General features: G+C 38.1%; 1 protein-coding gene across 1 annotated transcript in view; it reads right to left on the bottom strand.

The window, feature by feature from the left end:
* The window catches only part of RBBP8 (retinoblastoma binding protein 8), a 124,713-nt gene that overhangs the window by 64,650 nt on the left and 38,082 nt on the right, over positions 1 to 21,981 (bottom strand). Inside the window, exons 4-5 of the mRNA XM_006867292.1 lie at positions 18,930 to 19,042; positions 8,579 to 8,645 (exon numbers count right to left, since the gene is read on the bottom strand). Of these exons, the coding sequence (XP_006867354.1) occupies positions 8,579 to 8,645; positions 18,930 to 19,042 (180 nt within the window). The remainder of the gene's footprint in view (positions 1 to 8,578; positions 8,646 to 18,929; positions 19,043 to 21,981) is intronic.

The following is a 21,981-nucleotide window of genomic DNA, read 5'->3' as shown; positions in this document are numbered from 1 at the left end:
CAATCAACTTATTTTCAGTAAGTCCATCCAATGGCAAAAACTAGTCTGTTTAAATTAACAGGACTTGGAGAACTAGAAATCCACAAGCAAAATAATGAACCTAGACTCAAACCTTGAATGATTTGGAACAATTAACTAAAAAAACTGAAGATCTAAATGTAAGAACTGAAATCATAAAACTCTCAGGAGAAATCTTACAAGTAAATAATACTTTTGTTGTTAAGTGTCTTTGAGTCAGTTCTGATTCATAGAGACCTTCTGAGGAGTGGCTGGTGAGCTTGAACTACAGACCTCGCAGTTCAAATTGATCTTGTAGTAGTCCAGCACATTGACCTATAGCGCCACACCAGACACCCTACAAATAATACTTTTGTTTTGTTAAGTGCCGTTGAGTCGGTTCCGACCCATAGCGACCCTGTACAGGGTTTCCGAGGGTGTAAATCTTTACGGGAGTAGAAAGCCTCATCTTTCTCCCGCGGAGTGGCTGGTAGTTTCGAACCGCTGACCTTAAGGTTTGCAGCCCGATTCGTAACCACTACGCTACCAGAGCTCCTTACAAATAATACTTAGGGACTTATTTTTTTTTTAATGCATTTTTAGACATGACACTTAAAACATAAGCAATGAAAGACAAAATAGCTAATTGAAACCGCATCAAAACCAATAAAAACACTTTTGTTGATCAACAGACTTAATTAAAAAAGTGAAAAGAAAGACTACAGATTGGGAGAAAAATAGTAAAAGCAATATATTTCATAAGAGTTAATTTACAGAACATACAAAGAACTCTTAAAATTTAACAAAAAGGCAAACAACCCAATAAAAAATGGGAAGAGACTTAGACATTTCATTAAAGAAAAAACTGAAACAGCCAATAAGCAAGCACATGTAAAGGTGCTCAACATCTCTGGTTGTTGTTGTTGTTGTTAGGTGCCACAGAGTCAGTTTGGACGCATAGCATCCCTTTGTAAAACAGAACCAAGCAGTGACCAGTCCTGCGCCATCCTTACAACTGTTGTTATGTTTGAGTCCATTATTGTAGCCACTGTGTCAATCCATTACATTAAAGATCCTCTATTCACTGACCATCTACTTTACTATGTCCTTTTGCTGTCCTTTCTATGATTTACCAGTTCCCACATAATCTGTTTTCTCTCTCCCCATTATCTCTCTGACATCTTTTCCTTTTGTTTTGTACTCTAGTCACCCTGCTTTCCTTGATGTTCCCACCTTAAGTCCTTTGCTCTAATTATTCCATCTGCTTAGAATATTGTTACCCTAGATAGCCACATGTAATTTACCTCATCTCCTTCAAGTCTCTTGAAATTTCAGTGTCTCATCAAGATCTACCTTGACCACACTATTCAAAATTGTAACTCACTCCCCACACCCTAGTACTCCAGTTCTTTCTTATTTTGCTCTATTTTCTTTGTCTAGATGGCTTTTAAAACCACATAGCATTTAATGATTTCTAACACATTATACAATTATTATTATGTCTATGGCTCAGCTGCTAGAATATAAGCTCTATGAGAACAAAAACCTGTGGTTTATCCCAATGCCTAGTGACACTGCATGAATGAATGACAGATTCCAGTAAAGATATAGATTAGTGCTATCAAGGTATATAAGGAACTCTGATAGCATAGTGGTTACGAATCAGGTGGCTAATCTCAAGGTCAGCGGTTCAAAACTACCAGCAGTTTTGCGGGAGAAAGATGAGGTTTTCTGCTCCCGTTAAGATTTACAGCCTCAGAAATCCTATGCAGGGTCATTATGGGTCAGAATCGACTCGACAGCACTTAACAACAACAACAATCGCGGCATATGTTCTTGCCCAATTCGGTTTAGGACTAAAGATACTAATGTTTGGGTTTGGAATGAACTGTGGGTACCGAGTAAAAGAAAGCTAACTGGCTTTTCCATGTCAAGGTCATGACTGACCAACATGCCAACTGATTCTTACCAGTCAGACACTTAAAGACTTCATGTGAGAAAACCAGTCTATCCTACTATACTCATAAAAATATTATTTCCAATCAAAGCATAACATGAGAATTTTGTAAACCATAACTGGCAGACATATTTAAAATATTAGAAAACAAAAATGAATTTTTCCTAAGAAAGTTTCATGTCTTCATTTCTTAAACATCACGAATATTCTTTGTGCTCTACAATCATAGGTTCTATGTAGAGAAACAATCTTTAGAGCTAACATCTAATTTTTCATCTCTCTCTATAATTATACCATATTACTCTGGAAAAAGAGAGTAAGCCAAAGTCATATGACGACAGTCTTATAAATTAATGGAGTGTGAAATCTATCTGACCTAGCTTTACCTAATCACGTCACAATAAATGCATGTCTGTTTTATTACTCATAAAAATTTCACCTGAAACATGGTTACAAGAAGAAATTGATTTCCTAGCAGAGTCAATCTAGAATAGCTGAGATTACAAAAGGGGTAAAATTTGCTGTAACTAGGAGTTTATAAACTAGCTTTGTCCTCCTTTGTCATAAAAGAGAACGGGAAAAATCAATTTGTATGTTAATCAACTTTCTTCTTTAAGCATTTGGTCACACTCTGATTTTCTGAGAAAAGTACACACCAAAGATTTTTGGTGAAATATTTGTGTGCATTTGTCTTTTTCTTTTCTAATGGCCTGAGAATACATTCTTTTGGCTGCTTGTTTGCAGGTCTCTCTTTAGATTCCTGACAAAACTTTTTGTTTTCTTTTCCCCAAAGAGTTAAAGATTCAGGGTTTTTCTTCATAGGGAGTCTGATAAAAAACTTTTAACATTCAGCTTTTCTCCTTCTCTGCATTAAAGAATTTACATTTTAAATTAAAACATAATTTAAACTTAATGAAGCACTTGGTATAGTCAGTCATCAAGTTCATTAACATGTTTTGATTTATAAAAATGGGAAGGAAACTCCCTAAAATATTAACTAGTGAGTCTGATACCAGATTCCCAAAGATTATAGAAGTTATTTTAAGAGACCGCTTGGACAGTGCAAGTTTATTATATAAACAATTCAAATAAGACTAATTTTTTAAAAATCAGGTTATCAGACTAGTTCCATAGAATGCTTTATTGTATATCTACAATATATATATTTTTTATATTGGGGCGAGGTGGCAAGATAAACACTGGCTCTGTAGGATAAACAATGGATTACGAACCACAAGGTCAGGGGTTCAAGCCTATCAGCTGCTCCAAAGGTAAAAGATGAGGCTTTCTTCTCTTGCAAAAAACTTACAGCCTTGGGAAACCTTACACGGGGGGGGGGGGTGTCACTATTAGTTGGAACTGATTTCATGGCACTTAATGCATCTCAATGTAAAGAAAACAAAAATCCTCACGACTAGACCAATAACATTCTTATCAACAGAGAAAAGACTGAAGTTGTCAAGGACTTCATTCTTCTTGAATCAACTATCAACACTCACAGAAGCAGCAGTCAAGAAATCAAATGACGTATTGCAATAGGCAAATCTGCTGCACAAGACCTTTTGAAAGTGTTGAAGAGCAAAGATGTCAGCTTGAGAACTAAGGTGCGCCTGACTCAAGCCATGGTATTTTCAATAACCTCATATGCATGTGAAAGCTGGACAGTGAATAAGGGAAGACCGTAGAAGAATTGATGCTTTTGAGTTATGGTGTTGGAGAATATTAAAAGTGCCATGGGCTGCCAAAAGAACCAACAGACCCGTTTTGGAAGAAGTGCAGCCAGAGTGCTCCTTGGAGGTCAGGATGGCCAAACTTCATCTCTCATACTTCGGACATATTGTCAGTAGGAACAGTCACTGGAGAAGGTTATCATGTTTGGTAAGGTGGAGGGTCAGAGAAAGAGAGAAAGATCCCCAGCGAGGTGGATTAGCAAAGTGGCAGCATCAATGGGCTCAAATGTGGCAACAATTGTGAAGTTGGCCCAGGATCAGACAGTGTTTTGTTCTGTTGTGCATAGGGTCTCTGTGAGTCGGTACTGACTCAATGGCACCTAACAATAACAACAACAGAGTCCTGGTGTGGCACCGCAAGGATAAGCACACAACCTCAAGGTTGTTTTGAACTACAAGGTCAGTGGCTGAATCTCAACAGTTGCTCCTTGGAAACCCTATTCAGGGGTCGCTATGAGTCAGAACCGACTCAACATTTAACAACAGCACCTTTAATGAAGTTAATTATAAAATGATTCTATTGATATTCTTTCACTGTCAGTAAAAATAAGAAATATAAACTTAGTATCAACAAGTAAGAAAGACTCCTAACTGACTGAACAACATCATTCATACAATTATCATTAATGAAGGAAATCTGTAGTGGTATGCCGTAAAAATACATTGATATACCAGAGTTTCTTCAACAATTTGTTAATAATCTAGATGTAGTGCACTGATGGAATATTCATCAAATTTGTGAAAGACATAAAACGAGGAATAAAAGCTAAACTAATACATGACAAAAAAAAAAAAAGGGAGAGAAAAATCAACACATGAAGGATCCTCAACCCAAACTAAAATCATTGCCACCATGTCAATTCGGATTCACATCAAGTATATAGCATGGCACAGAACTGTCCCAAAGGGTTTCCAAGACTTCAAATTTTTATGGAAACAGACCATCACATCTGTCATATGGAGAGGCTGTTGGGTTTGAATCGCTGAATTTGTACGGATCTTTACCACTCTGTTACTAGGGCTTCTTGAAGGATCCCTAGAAGTGGATATAATAATGTGACCATAATTTTTACATTCTAGATATAAAAGCCTCACTGAACTGAGTCAGAATAGACAGATGCCTATTTCTACCACCAACACAGTGACAACACGTAGGTAACCTTTTTAGTCTATTTTAGCACGGAACTATAAAAGAGCAAGAAACCCTGGTGGAGCTCCATGGGTGAAAGATGTAGCAGTCTGCTATTGTAATGATTAACCCACTGCCACTGAGTCAATTCCAACTCAGAGCAACTTTATATAAAGGGTTCCCAAGGCTGCAGTCTGTACAGGAACAGAAAGCCTCATCTTTCTCTCACAGAATTACCAGTAGGTTTGAACTGCTGACTTTCTGGTTAGCAGACCCATCTTAGCCTACAGCACCACCAGGCCTTCTACTGTAAAGATTACAGTCTTGGAAACCCTGAGGTGCAGTTCTACTCTGTCTTAGTTGGTCATTATGGGTTGGAATTAACTCCATGGCAACAGGTCTGCTTTTAGTTTTATAAAAGTGTACGCAAATCTGAATTGAGCTAGATCTAGATTCAAATTCCAGGTCTGACACTTACCTAAAAGTAGGTACCTTCCCTTATCCTTTCTGTAGTAAACATGTGAAAACGACATATGGTATGAGTTAAGATTGCCTTATTCTTGTTAAGTGTTGTCAAGTCGTTTCTCACTCACAGTGATCCTGTACAGGGTTTTCAAGGAGTGGCTAGTGGATTTGAATCACTGACCCTATGGTTACCAGTCCAATGCTCATCAGCTGCTCCTCGGAAACCCTATACAGGGTGTCTGTGAGTTGGAACCAATTCGACAGACTTATCAACAATAACAATTAAGATGGTGGTGGTGGTGGTGGTTGTGTACCACAAGTTGATTCCAACTCAGAGCAACCTTGTATAGAGTTTCTGGGGCTATAAATCTTTACAGGAGTAGAAAGCCCGCTTGATCTTTCTCCTGAGAAGCGACTGACTGGTAGACTCGAACTGCTGATCATACAATTAGCAGCCCAGCTCGTAATCTACTCTGCTATCAAGGCTCCTTGTTAATTAAGGTAGTGACTGACTAAACCATTAACGAGGTATGGCACTTTGAAGAGTTTCTAATGCCACATGAGGTACAGTTAATGGAACAGAGGATATTTACTTTAGAGAAGGTAAGAAAGATTCCAGAAGGCCTTGATCTTGTTGCTGCGTGCTGTCAAGTCAGTTTCAATTCATGTTGTTGCTGCTAAGTGCAATCGAGTCGGGATATGACTCCTATCGACCCTGTAGAGGGTTTCCAAGGAGCAGCTGGTGAGTTGGAACTGCTGGCCTTAACGGCCCAAAATGACACTGCAGTTTACCGCATTAACCAGCAACACCACACCAGAAGTCCATTTCAATTCATAGTGACCCTGTAATAGGGTTTCCAAGAGCAGCTGGTAGGTTTGAACTGACTACCTTGTAGTTACCAGTCTAATTCTTATTCTACAATGCCACCCCAGAGCTCACCAAGCTAACCTGGTCCATATAAAGGGCCATCAAGTGGAAGAAGGTTCTATATGGTTCCAGAAAGCAAAACCAGGACCAACAACATAACTTGTAAGGTGATAAATATTCAACTTGAAAAAAATTTCTAAAACTTTCATTTGACTAAAATTAAATTGACAGAGGTACTAAAAGTTAGGACCTTGACAAAGAATTTACTACTTGTTTTCTGTGACTGGTGGAGTGGATAAGCATTCTCTCTCTCTGTGGATGTATGTGCACACACTGTGTGTGTGTACACATGAGTCCTGGTGTGGCACTACAGGATAATGCACTGGACTGCTAGGTCTGTTTGAAGGACAAGGACAACAGTTCAAACCGACCAGTCACTCTTCAGAAACCCTATACAGGGTCACTATGGGTCGGAACCGACTCAACAGCACTTAACAACAACAAATACGTATACATATACATATTTATTTGGAGTCCTGGTGTGGCGCTGAGGGTTAATGCACCAGACTACAAAGACATTTGAACTGAAAGGAGGGTGGTTTAAGCTCACTAACTGCTCCTCAGAACCCTATACAGGGTCACTATTGGTTGGAACTGACTTGATAGAACTTAACAACAACAATGTGTATATGTAGATAGGTAGATAGATAGTGTTTTGTGTATGTTATGCTCTGCAAAATGACATCTTGGCATTAGCGTAGTGGTTACGAATCGGGCTGCAAACCTTAAGGTCAGTGGTTCGAAACTACCAGCCGCTCCGCGGGAGAAAGATGAGGCTTTCTACTCCCGTAAGGATTTACACCCTCGGAAACCCTGTACAGGATCGCTATGGGTCTGAACCGACTCGACGGCACTTGACAACAACAACAGGAAAGGATAGCTTAGTGAACCCTAGCACTTATCAACAAAACCTGGCCATATTAGTTAGACCACATCCAGGAGACAGTGCTGCACAGAACAAAGGCTTTCAAGGCAGAAGATAGGATGTGAGTGAAGGTCTCAATACCTACTGTGAGACCACAGGTAAGTTACTTGACTTTTGTAAACTGTAGCTATCCCATCCGTAAAGTAGGGCTCATAAAGTTACTTTGTAGAATCACTGAAGATTAAAAATAAACTTAAGACATACAGAAGAGCAAGTGGCACACAGGAAACAAATTAGCATTTTTATACTTTAAAAGGAAGCAGGGGTTGGGAAGAGGAGAGGAACAGAGAGAGGAATATCTCTAGGTTTGAGAACAATAAAGTAGAAAATACTTAGTTTGCTCTTACAAAGTTTCTGGAACAGGACTAGAAGGGAGGTAGGTAACAAAATTCAAATATTGATTTGAAACAAAAATGCACACAGTCTCCAGGTTATGAACAAGATTTGTTCCTAAGTGTATGTTTAAGGTGAATTTTTTGGTAAGTCAGCACAAGTACACACAGTTATTATTATTAGCCTTCCTTTAGTGCAAAAAAAAGAAGTCTTTTCAATGATTTAAAAGCTGCAGTGCAGTAAGCAAAGGGGACTATGAAGAAGAATTTGTTGCAAGTAAAGGGACCAATTGCTGGAGAAGGATATCATGTCTGGTAAGGCTGAGGGTCAGAGAGAAAGAGGAAGACCCCCAAAGAGATGGATTTTGGCCAAGTGGCAGCATTGATGGACTCAAGTGTGGCAACAGTAGTGAGATTGGCCCAGGATCGGGCAGTGTTTCCTTCTGCTGTGTATATAAGGTCACTATGAGTCGGTACTGACTCCATTGCACCTAACAACAACAACAACAGGGGTAGGTTCAATTGTTTCAAAGTGTGGGCAAATTTACATATTTACATAGGTTAAGTATAAATTACCTATAAATTTGCAATTTGTAACCCAAGGACTTACATGCATGTCAATAGTTCTCTTTTATAATAAACCATGTTGTTGGTAAATACCTTCCAGTTGGTTCCAACTCATAACAACTGTGTATAAGGTTTCTGAGTTTTTTAAAAAAATGTTTGTGGTAGCAGAAAGTCTCATTTTTTTACCACAGAGTGGCTGTTGGGCTCGAACCTCCAACCTTGTGGTTCACAGTGTAGTGCTTATCCTATGGAACCACTGCACTCTCAGGTAAACCATTACAGAGTTTTAAATTAAAGTACTCTAATATTTTCTATATATATTCATATATTAGTTGAAGAGATTCATTCTTCATATATATTCATTCCCCAAATACAAAACAAAATATAGTGTTTTTGTTTCCATCTTTTACTGCAGAACTTTGCAAATTTTAAATGTGAAATTCTTAACTTATCTCTACAGGTTGGACAGCTAAAGTAAAATAAAGAGAAAAGTTATAAACAACAAAAAACCCTTAAGTTTTCTGAAGTAATTTGGGAAAAATACTTACTCAATTCTCTGTTGCAGTTGTTTAGAAAGCTTTTTATTTTCTTCCTGTAGAGTATTCTTTTCATTCACTTAAATATGAAAAAGAAGAAACATAATAAATGTGTGCTCAGAAGACACATAGTACAGTTATATTAACATCTATCAGAAACAATTTTGATAAAATATTCAAAGATTATGAAGAATTAGGATTTCTAATTCTGTTTTATTGCTGTTGTTGGGTTGTTAGGTGCCATCAAGTTGGTATCAATCCACAGCGACCTTATGCACAGCAGAATGAAACACTGCCCCATCCTGGGCCAAGCTCACTACAGTTGCTATGCTTGAGTCCATCGATGCTGCCACTTGGCTAATTCATCTCGTTGGGGGTCTTCCTCTTTTTCTCTGACCCTCAGCCTTACCAAACATGATATCCTTCTCCAGCGACTGGTCTCTCCTGACAATATGTCCGAAGTATGAGAGACGAAGTTTGGCCATCTTGGCCTCTAAGGAGCACTCTGGCTGCACTTCTTCCAAAATAGATTTATTGGTTCTTTTGGCAGCCCATGGCACTTTCAATATTCTCCTCCAACACCATAACTCAAAAGCGTCAATTCTTCTATGGGTCTTCCTTATTCACTGGCCAGCTTTTGCATGTATATAAGGTTATTGAAAACACTATGGCTTGGATCAGGTGCACCTTAGTCCTCAAGCTGACATCTTTGCTCTTCAACATTTTCAAAAGGTCTTGTGCAGCAGATTTGCCTAATGCAATACATCATTTGATTTCTTGACTGCTGCTTCTATGAGTGTTGATAGTTGATCCAAGAAGAATGAAGTCCTTGACAACTTCAATCTTTTTTCTCAGTTGATAAGAATGTTGTTTATTGGTCCAGTGGTGAGGATTTTTGTTTTCTGTTATATTAGTCAGGGTTAACGCTTCTGAGCAAAACAATTTGTAATTAGTACGTGATCGTTGTTGTTAGTTGCTGTTGTGTTGATTATAACATGTGCAAAGTATGTACTAAGTAAAACTGATACGCAGAGTTTTCAAGGCTGTGACCTTTATGAAGCAGATGTCCAGATCTTACTTCTGAGGTGACTCTGGGTGGGTTTGAATCACTAACTTGTACATAGTCATCCAATGTTTAACCAACTGAGCCATTCAGGGACTCTGAAGTAGTGATTTGTTGTTGTTGTTGTTAAGTGCCATCAAGTTGGTTCAAAAACTCAATGACGCTGTATAGGGTTTCTGAGGAGCAGCTGATGGGCTTGAACTGCCACCTTGGGTTTCAAACCGACCTGTGGTTCAGTACTTAGGCTACAGTTACACCAGTTCCTACCATGTTGTCCTTGCTAAGTGCTGTTGACTTGGGTCCCTCTCATAGCAACCCTATATAGTTTCCAAGATGTGAATTTTAATGAATTTGAATTTGGACGGCCTACTTAGTGGTTCATACATGCCCAATTCTTGGTGGTAGTCAGATGGTATCTGTCTGCTGGCTTGATTCCTTGAAAGACAAAAGGTGATGCAGGCTACACCCCTGGGAAACTTCCTTTGAATCTGGGCTAGGATTGAGTAAGGAGGGTATTACATCCCACTGTAATCCTGCCTCATTAACATAGTAAAGAATCTTCTTTAACATACTTCTGGTGTGGTGTGGTGTGGTGTGGTGCAGTAGTATCAGCTCTGGATTGTGAACACAAGGTCTACCAACCCATGAGCTGTTCCTTGGAAACCCTATACATGGTTGGTATGAGTGGGAACACACTGGAAGGTGCTTCACAACAACAATCCTGCTTCATTAACACACAAAAGGAAAAGCCAAGCCCACTGCCATCCAGTAGGTCCTTCATGGTGGTTATGTGCCACCAAGTTGGTTTCCACTCACAGCTATCCTATATAGGGTTCCCGAGGCTGTATGTATTTAAGGGAGCAAGAGATAAATTCGAACTACTAACCTTGAGCATTTGAGAGGCTGCGGCACTGCAGGATAACCCATTAGTCGATGAATTGCAAGGCTGGCAGTTTAAAATCACCAGCCCTCCTTGGAAACCCTATATAGTGTCACTGTGAGTCAGTCTGAACCAATTCGACAGCACTTCACAATGACAAAAAAATCTTTATCAGAGTACAAAGCCTCATTTTTCTTCCACAGAGAGGCTGGTATCTTGAAACTAGTGACCTTTTGATTAGCAGCCCAGCTCTTAATCCACTAAGCAATCAGGGTTCCTTACATTAACATGCTAAAGGAAAGATAATTCTGTGATCCACTCAATGTTGTTAGGTGACAGTGAGTGGGCTCAGACTCATAGATAACAATCCTATACATAACAGAAGGAAACACTTCTCAGTCCCACACCATCCTCACAATCATTGTTACTCTTCAGCCCACTGCTGCTGCCATGGTGCCAATCCATCTAGTTGAGGGTCTTCCTTTTTATCGCTGTCCCTCTACTTTACCTAGCAACAAATCCTTCTCAAGGGGCTGGTCCTTCCTGATCACATGTCCAAAGTATAAGACATGAGGTCTCACCATCCTGGTTTCTAAGGAGCACTTTCACTGTACTTCTTCCAATACAGATCTGTTCTTTAGCAGTCCATGATATGTTTAATATTCTTCTCCAACACCAAACTCAAATGCATCAATTCTTCTATGGTCTTCCTTATTCATTGTCAACTTTGACATGCATATGACGCTACTGAAAATACCATGGCTTGAGCTAGGCACACCTTAGCCCTCAAACTGTATTTTTTTCTCTTGAACATTTTAAAGAGGCCTTGTGCAGCAGATTTGCCTAATGCAATGTATCATTTGATTTCTTGACTTCTGCTATGAATGTTCAGAGTGGATCTAAGAAAAATTAAGTCTTTGACAATTTCATCTTTTCTCCTTTTACTATGTTATTTATTGGTCCAGTGATGAGAATTTTTGTTTTCTTTACATTGAGGTGCAACTCATACAGAAGGCTGTCTGTTGTTTTTGAACAAGCAATGTTGTATCAACTGCATATTGCAGGTTGGTAATGAGATTTCTTCCAACACTGATGTCACATTCTTCATATAATCCAGCTTCTTGTGTCAAGGACAAGTTAGGAAACCTGGGGCTCTCGGCCTCTCTTACCCTGGCTTCCCCTGAAAGGGTGAAGGACATCTCTAGTCCTACAAGAAGAATAGCATTGACAAGAATAGCCTGGAGACAGAGATAAGGATCTCAGAACCTGAAATCCTGATAGAAGTAGCTGGTCACAGGCAGACGACCCATAAAGATAGCACCTAAATCTGACAACTGAAGAAAGCGCCCCATTTCCAAGAAGCCTTTGCCCTTTCACTAAAAAACAAAGAAACAAAAAAACATGAATATTCAACATACCAATCCTAATTAATATGTATTAGCGCACCCCACGAGGAAAAGACCCCATACCTTTACAAGCCAGTGCACCCCATCCCCAAAACTTATCCTCTTGTGGAGACAGACCCACTTCTCCCTTTGAAGTGCACTTTTGCTTTGACCTAACCTAATCTAAAGGAGCTCTGGTAGTGTAGTGGTTACGAATCAGGCTGCTAAACTCACGGTCAGCAGTTCTAAACTACCTGTTGTTCCGCGGGAGAAAGGTAAGGCTTTCTGCTCCTGTAAAGATTTACAGCCTCAGAAACCCTGTGCAGGGTCACTGTTGAGTTGGAACTGACTCCACGGTACTTAACAACAACAATCTAATCTATGCTCTTTACTGCTACCAGGTCTACTCCATTCGTGGAGAAAGACCCGCTTCTCTCTCTGAAGCATACTTTAGCTTTGCAATAAAGAGATTCTAAATGAATGCTTATTGTTTGTGTGTGACAAAGTAGCGGCAACTCAGTGGGACTAATTCTTTAGACCCCTGAGAGCAAAAGGGACTAGGGAAAAACGTGACACTTGGATTATGTGCTCAGCAGACAGACTTAGTGAAGGAATACAACCCTGGCACACACCTTTCCTGATTTTAACCCATTCAGCGTCCTTTTGTTCTGTTTCAACAACTGCCTCTTGTCCTATGTACAGCTTCCTCATGAGCAAAATTATGTGTTTCAGAACAGTCGTTCTCCACAATGTTGTCCATAGCTTGTCATGATCCACACAGTCTAAAAGCCTTTGCACAGGTAAATATCTTTCTGGTAGTCTCTGCTTTCAGCCCAAATCCATCTCATGTCAGCAATGGTATCTCTTGATCCACGTCATCTGAATCCAGCTTCAGTTCCCTGTCAATGTATGGTTGCAGTCGTTTTAAAATTACCGTTAGCTAAATTTTACTTGCATGCACTATTAATGATATTGTCTGATAACATTAGGTTACCTCTCCTTGGAATGGGCACAAACATGGATCTCTTCTAATTAGCTGGCCAGTAAGCCATTTTCCAAATTTCTTGGCATAGATGAGTGAGTGCCTCCAGTGCTGCATCAGTTTGTTAAAATATTTCTATTTGTATTCCATCAATTCCTGAAGTCCTGTTTTGCCAATATCTTTAGTGCACTATGGACTTCTTTCAGTCTCATTGGCTCTTGGTCATATGCTATCTCATGAAATGGTTGAACTTTGACCATTTCATTTTCCTATACATTTCTTTTTGGTACAGTTACTCTGTGTTCCTTCCATCTTCTTTTGATGGTTTCTGCATCATTCAATATTTTGCCCATAGAATCCTTCAATAGTGCAAGTCAAGGCTTGAATTTTTTTTTTTCAGTTCTTTCAGCTTGAGAAATGCTGAGTGTGTTCTTCCCTTTTGGTTTTCTAACTCCAGGTCTTTGCAAAATTTCATTGCGATAGTTGACTATGTCTTCTCGAGCTGCCCTTTTAAGTTTTCTGTTCAGCTCTTTTACCTCTTCATTTCTTCCATTTTCTTTAACATCTCTATGTTGGAGAGAAAGTTTCAAGAATCTTTCCTGACATCCATTTTGATCTTTTCCTTCTTTCTGTACTCTTAATGACATTTTGTTTTCTTCCTGGGTGATGTTCTTGATGGCATCCCAGTCTTCTGGTCTTCAGTCATTAGTGTCTTATGTACCAAATCTGTTCTTGAGATGATATCTAAATTCAGGTGGGATATGTTCAAGGTCTAAGTTTTAGTCTTGTGGACTTGTTTTAAATTTCTTCAGCTTCGGCCTGAACCTGCATAGGAGCAATTGATGGTCTGCTCCAAGGTCTCTCCCTGGCCTTATTTTGCCTGATGATATGGCACTTTTGAACTGTCTCTTCCCACAGATGTAAGTCAGTTTTATTTCTGTGTATACCTTCTGGTGAGGTCCATGAGGAAGTCTTTTGTGTTGTTTAACAAAAAGGTATTTGCAATGAAAAAGTTACTGGTCTTTCAAAATTCTCTCATGAGATCTCTGGCATCGTTTCTACCACTGATGACATGTTTCTGAGCTACTGATCCTTCTCCTCTTTGTTTCTAAGCTTTGCATTCCTATCACCAGTAATTATCAATGTATGTTGACAGTACACTTGACTAGTTTCAAAGTAAAGAAGTTGGTAGAATTCAATTTTATTATTACTGGTTTTAGTAGTTGGTACATAACTTTGAATAATAGTGGTATTAACTGATATGCTTTGTTGTTGTTATGTACAGTTGAGTTGGTTCTGACTCATAGTGACTTTGTAAGGGCTTCTATGGCTTCAATTCTTTTGTGGGAGCAGAAAGCCTCATCTTTCCCCTGCCCAGAGGCTGGCAGGTTTGAGCCACAGACCTTGTGTGGTTCGTAGTCCAGTGCTTATTGTGTGAAGCCACTGCACTTGTAGGTCTACAGATATTATCCTACCACAGACAGCATTATACTTCAAGATAGAGGTTGAAATATTCTTTTTGATGATGAATGTGACAACATTTCTCTTCAATTTGTCATTTCTAACATAGCACACCATATGATTGTCAGATTCAAACTGGACAATACTCATCCATTTCAGGCCACTAATACCTAGGATACTGATCTTTATGAATTCCATTTCATTTCTGACACCTTCCAATTTTCCTGGATTCATATTTCATACATTCCACGTTCAGACTATTCATGGGTGTTGACAACTGCTTCTCCTCATTTTGAGTTGTGCTCCATCAGCAAATGTAGGTCCTGAAAGCTTTACTCATTTCAGTCAACTCTACTTTGAGGAAGCAGCTCTTTGAGGCCTTCCAACTTGAGGGGTTCATTTTCTGGCATTGTATCTCACAATATTTTCATGCTACTCATCATGTTTCAATATTCAATATTCTGATACTATCTGACAGTGTTCTAATGCTATTCATTAGGTTTTCAGTGGCTAAACATTCAGTAGTTCTCCTCTTCTTCCTCATAGTATGTCTTACTCTGGAAACTCAACTGAAGCCTGTCCACTACGGTATACCCGTGCTGGTATTTAAAATACTGGTTGCATAGCTTCTAGCATCACAACAACATGCAAGCCACCACAGTAAGACACACTAACAGACTGTGATCCACTCAACAGATGCTAAGAATTGGAAAAACTCATTTTAAATAAAACTCTTAGCAAAACAATAACAGAAGAAAAGGTATTTAACTTGATTTCATGTTTCAAGAGAAGACAATGAAAAATGAAATGTTAATAGTCTTCCTGTCATCAAATGCTACTATAATTATCAATAGTCTAAAACCCTTAGCTAATGCATTATGCCAGGAAAAAAATAACCACATCGAAAAGAAATTATAAAAATAATTGAAGGAATAAAGTAAAGTTGTCATGATTTGTAGATGATATTTTTACCTAAATAACTCACAGAAACTTAGAGCTAACTAGAAAAGTGTAGAAGGGTAGCCAAATATAAGGCCATTAAAACCAGTATTGCCCCCTATACTTGTACAGAAAAAACGGTTTCTTTTTCCTAAATGCATTTGGAATGACAACAAACATAAAATACACAGAAACAAACTTAAAAGGAAATGTATAAAGTTTATATGAAGAAACTACAAAGCTTTAACATAAAAGACTATGGCAAAAAGAAAAACTTCTCAAAGTTCTATAAAGGGATTGTTAACTATAATAAAGCTGTTTATTCTTCCAAAATTGTTAATATACTCCCAAACAAATTCCCATCAGGTATTTTATAGAACATAATAAGCTCACTCTAAAATTTACCTAGAAAAGTAAATGTGGAAGATATTTCAGTATAAGGAAACTTTTTTGACCAAGTACCAAAACATACAAAAAACTACAGAAATTATAGCACATACAGTGGGCCTGACTCAGTCTCCATCTGCAACTCCCTTCAAATCCCTAGCCCTCTTCAAATGACTTGGAAATGGGGGTAGGGGAGAAATGTCTAGCCAATAAGATTTAAGCAAACGTTAATAGGCAAGGCTTACAGGAAATCTAATTCTTTATCTTAAGGAAAATGATTCTGCTAGCATGCCCCTTTCAGCTTTTTGCCTCATCTTTCTTTCTTCCTGTCTGAAATGAAAGCATGAGGTCTGAAAAAGCAGCAGTCACCTTTTTGTGACCAAGAGGCAGCTTGAGGATGAATGCCTAGACCCTAAAGATGATAGACAGCTATTTCACAATCTATGCTAAAAATTTCAGGAATTAAACATCTGAATTTTGAAAAAGTATGTTTGTGTACAGACAGTAAAAACAATGAAAGAATATTTACATAATTTTGATGTAGAAAACCTTTTTTTATCAAGACAAAAAAATACACAAGATTTCTATTTGTTAAGAGAAAATCTAAACTAACCTCAACAATGTTGTTGTTAAGTGCCATTGAGCCGATTCTGACTCATAATAACATTGTATAGGGTTTCCGAAGAGCAGCTAGTGGGTTTGAAATGCTGACCCTGTGACTAGCAATCAAGTGTTTATCCTATAGTGCCACACCAGGACTCCAGATAATGGGCAATAGACACTGACAGAAAGTATTTGTACAGAATAGATAACAAAGGGTTAATAGTCATTCCCCAATATACAAAGTCCTAACGTGGTGCTGTGGAATTCTGGTGTGGCGCTGTGGGTTAATGTGTCAGACTGCAAAGCCGTTTGAACTGCAAGGTTCCTTTTGTTGTTGTTATGTGCCGTGGAGTCGGTCCTGACTCATAGCAACCCTGTACAGGGTTTCCGAGGCTGTAAATCTTTACGGGAGCCAAGAGCCTCATCTTTCTCCTGTGCACCACAATGTTGTTGTTAAGTGCCATCGAGTCAATTCCGACCCATAGCAACCCTGTATAGGGTTTCTGAGGAGCAGCTGGTGAGTTTGAAGTGCCGACTTTGTGATTCAAACCGACCTTGCAGTCCAGTGCATTACACAGCAGTGCTATACCAGTCATTTGGAACCCACACAACAACAGTTAACAGCAAAATTATACAAAGGCTCTTTAATTAATTTAAAAAGACAAATGGCAAATAGGGCAACAGGAAACTTGGTTCATGCATGCTGTATGTAAATCAAAGGTTTACATACCTGGGGACTGAACAAGTAATTGGTTTGACTAAACATGATTGGTTTAACCTTTCTCATACTAATGACAGCTTAGTTTTTTGTTGTTGTTTTGAGAGCTTAAGGATGCCTGTTTCCGTATAGATAGGTTCTTCAGTTTTGTGAAGAATGCATTAATTGAATGATCAATTTAATCTGGTGAGTGAAAAATTTGCATTCTCCTTATACTAGTTAGGGCAAGTGTCCTTTCACATGATCTTCAGTTTGCATTTCTTCTTAGATAAAGGAATTATACTTTTTGATCAGTTTCCAATCCAGTGCTTATCTTACAGCACCATACCAGGATTCCACATCTATACTAGGAAATATAATGCAGCCATTAAAAGAACAGTCTTAGTCCTTAACAACTAGTCAAATTATTTTTTTGCTTTGTTAAGCTTTTTCAGTTGTTTTTCAGGCAGTTTAAATTGCTAAAAATTCATTCTATAATGCAGCTATTATTATAGATTATTTCTAGTACTGACGATGATTGTAGACTGCTGCTGTGGCACTGTGGATCAGCACTGGACTGCAAACCACAAGGTCGGCAGTTCAAACCCACTAGCTGCTCCTGGAAAACCCTATACAGGGCAGTTGCAATGAAAAAGAACCGACTAGGAGGCACTTAATACCATTAATGACTGTAAACCTCAACTGTATTTACTAGGATACAACTATGCTCACTGATATTAAGGTAAGGTGTTCAGATGGTACAGTGATTAGAAGCTCATTTGCTAAGTGGAAGGTGGTGGTTCAAACCCAGGAGCGATTCTGTGAAAAAACAACAACAATGTAGCAGCCTGTTTTTCCACAAAGATTACTGCCCTGGAAATGCTGGAGGCCTACTTTGTCCTGAGTCAGAATCAGCTCAATGCTAATGAGTTTGGTTCTGGGTCTCCTAATATACTTTTATTCCTAAATACATGAATGCACATATTCACAAATACACAACATAGGTTCTATAAGTTCAAAATTTTCATATGTAAAGACTTCCAAGGCATAGTCTAAAGTGAAAAAGAAAGTGTCAGAACAGGAAATATAACATAATCCCGTTACAGTTTAAAAGTGACAAAAAGGGGGTTGGTAAAGGAGATAAAAACATAGACAAACTTGGAACTGGAATGATACATATCAGACTGTTAACAGTAGTTTCCTTTGGGAACTAAATAAAACTATATTCTATCAATTTTTAAAATAATGAGTACATATTAATATGAAGGCCTTCAGAAGTTCATGGGAAAATGGAATGAAAAGACAGTGGAATATTTCCATGAACTTTCTGAAGGCCCCTAGTATAGTCTTCCTTAAGTAACCAGACCAATAGCTTAATAGAACAACAACAACAAAAAATCCAGAAGATAAAATTAGTGTGGAATAGATCTTAATTAATTACATTTGGACAAGCTAATTTTGAGTTACTTATGGAGAATCCAAATAATGGTCACCAAGACAGATGAACAGTTGTTAGACGATGCAGAGGTTAAGAGAAGGCAGCTAAGAAAAAAGTACTGCCACATTTAACAGGTAAGAATAAACTGAAAATAGTATATCCAAAAGTGTCAGTCATGAAAACTTATACAATACAAATCTTTGTAGAACACTAAATCAAGTTAAATTAATTTGCACTGATCTTTACTGAGTAATCAACTGACATGTATGACATATCCAAAGGAAATTCATTTACTTTTTGTTTTCTAATAGTGAGAACAACTTTAAGGTCAAAGTGGACAATGTGCACAGCCTTTTTTTCTATCAGTATTTCTTATAAAAATAACCATGAGATTGAATTTACAAAAAGGAAAAATTAGAAAAAAATACATGCAAACATTATTCAATTGATTGCAACCAATTTAGTAGAAGGCAGTAACAATAGGACATTATGCTTTAAAGACTTAATAAATGAAGAAAAGAAACTCACTAAGCTCTGTAATAAGTTTAAGATTCTGTTGTCGGATATTTTCAAACTCTTGCTGTTTTTTCCGCATATGTTCTTCAGTTACTGCACAGCGATCACATAATCCTGCTCTTAACCTATGAGACAAAAACAAAATATTTTTCATCTACTAAAAGATATTTCCTTGAAGAGTGAAGTTAAGAAAAATGAAAAAAACAGCAATATAAACTTTTTTTGGCAGAGATCTTAAGGTAAATATCAAAATAATATACAGAATTAATAGTGACTTACTCTGAAGGGAATTGGTGAGTCGATTTTCTATTTTTAACCTTGAAAAAAAACTATCTGTATCTCTGCACTTTGATTAAGCAAACAAATATTTAAGAAAATTGAGATGCTAAGATCATTGGGGTACTTGGCAGGTGTCTTCAAATTCTGTATAGTCAATCATGTAAAAAAACGATTTATGATAGATCTAAGGGGCACTTTAACAAGAACTTTGTCCAAAGGAGTCCTGGTGTGGTGCTGTAGGATAAACAATGGACTAACCACAAAGTTGGTGGTTCAAGCCCACCAGCTGCTCCCTGGAAATCCTATACAGGATTGCTAGTAGTTGAACTGACTCGACGGTACTTAACAAGAAGGGACTAAAACAATAATCAATAGGCAGACATTACATGGACAGATGTCTCGCTAGTATAAGGACCTTTCCAACTAAAGTGGTCCTCCAAACTCATGGATTCCACAAGTAGATTCAACCAACCACTAATCAACAATATTAGGAGAGGAGGGAAGGGGTGACAAGAATCAATTAAGTGGTCAAAGCAATCTCTCAAAGGTTAATAGGGAACAAACGGCTATTTACACAACATTTAAATTGTATTAGGTATTGTAAGCAATCTAGAAATGATTTACATAATACACCCTAGAGGATGTGTTTGTGCAGTGTATGTAGGCTATATGCAAATACTACACCATTTCATGTAAGGAGCTGAGCTTCTGTAGATTTTTGTATGCACAGCAGTCCTGGGACAAATCCCCACAGATATTAAGGGCTGACTGTACTCAAGGATAGAATGGGCTACCTAAGGCAGTAGTGATTTCACTTGCCACTGGACATATTTAAGGACAGAAAAATGACCACTTAGAAACTGGGAAAGTAATTTAAATACAGGTAGAATGGATAATTATACCCATGGTCCCCACACATGATTGTATCTCAGAACGACCTGGGAAGCTGTAAAGGAAGAAAAGGAGGGAAAGATGACAGAGGTCCACAAGTCTCATCTCAAACCAAAACAAACCAAATGTCATTGAGTTAATGAAAACCATGGTAATCTCATGTACATCAGAGCAGAACTGAGCTCTACAGGGTTGTTGTTGTTAAGTGCCATCGAGTCGGTTCTGACCCATAGCGACCCTGAACAGGGTTTCCGAGGCTGTAAATCTTTACGGGAGCAGAAAGCCTCATCTTTCTCCCGCGGAGCAGCTGGTAGTTTCGTAAGACCAACTAAAGTAGAATCTGCAGAGATGGACCCAGGAATCTGCTCAGGAACTCCTCTTGTACATATTCTTCCAAGCTTTACCAACAGGCACCCTGTTTTTTTATATACTTTTTTATGTCTTATTCTAAAACTGCTCACTTTTGGTAACACTAAAAGTCCATTGAAAGCCAGATTTACTGGATACATTGAGACTGGAGGAATCCCTGAATGTATTGCCTGAAGCAACTTTTTAAAATTCAAACTGAAGTTACCCTATGAAGTCATCTTTAAACAATAGTTTAACTCAATAACGTTTGCCTAAGCATTGTGCTCTTTTAAATAATTATCTATATGAGATAAAATTGACAACAGTAACTCTAAAGCACAGATGAGAACTGTCTATGGGTAGAAAGTCTATGGGTGGAGATAGTGAGAAAGGTGACAGACACACTCTGAAGCATGTAACCACTACCAAGGAACAATGATTTAAAAACAGTTGAATGAGTATATGCTTTGTTGTATATATTTTTGCACACATACAATTATATTGAGATGGATCAAACTCTTTTCCTCTAGACTCTATTTAAACATTTTTGAAAATTCCTGAGTACTTAAAGCATCTAAACTTGCTGCCTTCCCACTCAGTTTGAAGTAAAGGTAGTCCTTGAACCTATGGAACCATCCATGACTTTAATAAAAATTTCATCAAGAGCACCTAGCTCTCTCTCTCTTCTCCCATCTCACTCTGTCTCTCCCTCCTGCTGCTTTGCTTTTAATTCTAGCTAAAATAAACTCACGGCTAAAAGAATAGTTAAATCAGTGGTAGAAGTCTTGCCTTGCAGGTGGGAGACCTGGGTGTGAGTCTCGGTCAGTACACCCTTAACACAATCACCGCTTGCCTATCCAGTGGAAGCCTGAGTGATTCTACTATACTAAACCGGTTTCAGCAGAGCTTCCAGACTAAGACATAGTAGGAAGAAAGGACTGGCAATCTACTTTAAAAAATCAGCCCATGAAAATTCTATGGATTATAACAGTCAAGTCCCATATAATAGGGTGGGCATGAGTGGGAGCCAACTTAATAGCAGTAGCACAAAAATGATTATGCTTCACTCCTAGTGTCAGCTATTGGTGATAGCCTCAATTATTCCTTTGTTAAAACCCATCAAAATTCATTATAGTATAAAATTAGAAAATGAATGATTTGTTTCTGGTTTTTTGCTTTTAATAGGTCTTCAGAAAAGTCTGACAGTCACACACAGGTAGGTGCCAAGAGATTTAAAGAAGCTTCAAAACACTTTCTATATATTTTAAATTAATGATTCTGGGAAGCATGAGAAACATTAGAAATAAAAATAACTTAGGAGAGAGCATGATTATAATAAGAAGCAAGTATAAGTAGTAAAGAATGAGGGTTTTTTTTTTTTTTTTTTTGACATTTCAGGAAATAATGCATTCATAAAATGGCTAGAGGAGCAAATAGTAAAATTTTTCCAAGGAAATGTCAGCTTAAACACTGCAGATCAATACACATGATTACTCAAAATAAAGGTAGTAAAACAAATTTTAAAATAAAAACCCGAGCACAAGTA

The sequence above is a fragment of the Chrysochloris asiatica genome, unplaced genomic scaffold (genome assembly GCF_000296735.1).
Source record: "Chrysochloris asiatica unplaced genomic scaffold, ChrAsi1.0 scaffold00103, whole genome shotgun sequence".
NCBI classification, from domain to species: Eukaryota; Metazoa; Chordata; class Mammalia; order Afrosoricida; family Chrysochloridae; genus Chrysochloris; species Chrysochloris asiatica.
Note: the sequence above shows the minus strand (reverse complement) of the source record. Positions and strands in the feature narration are given on the sequence as shown.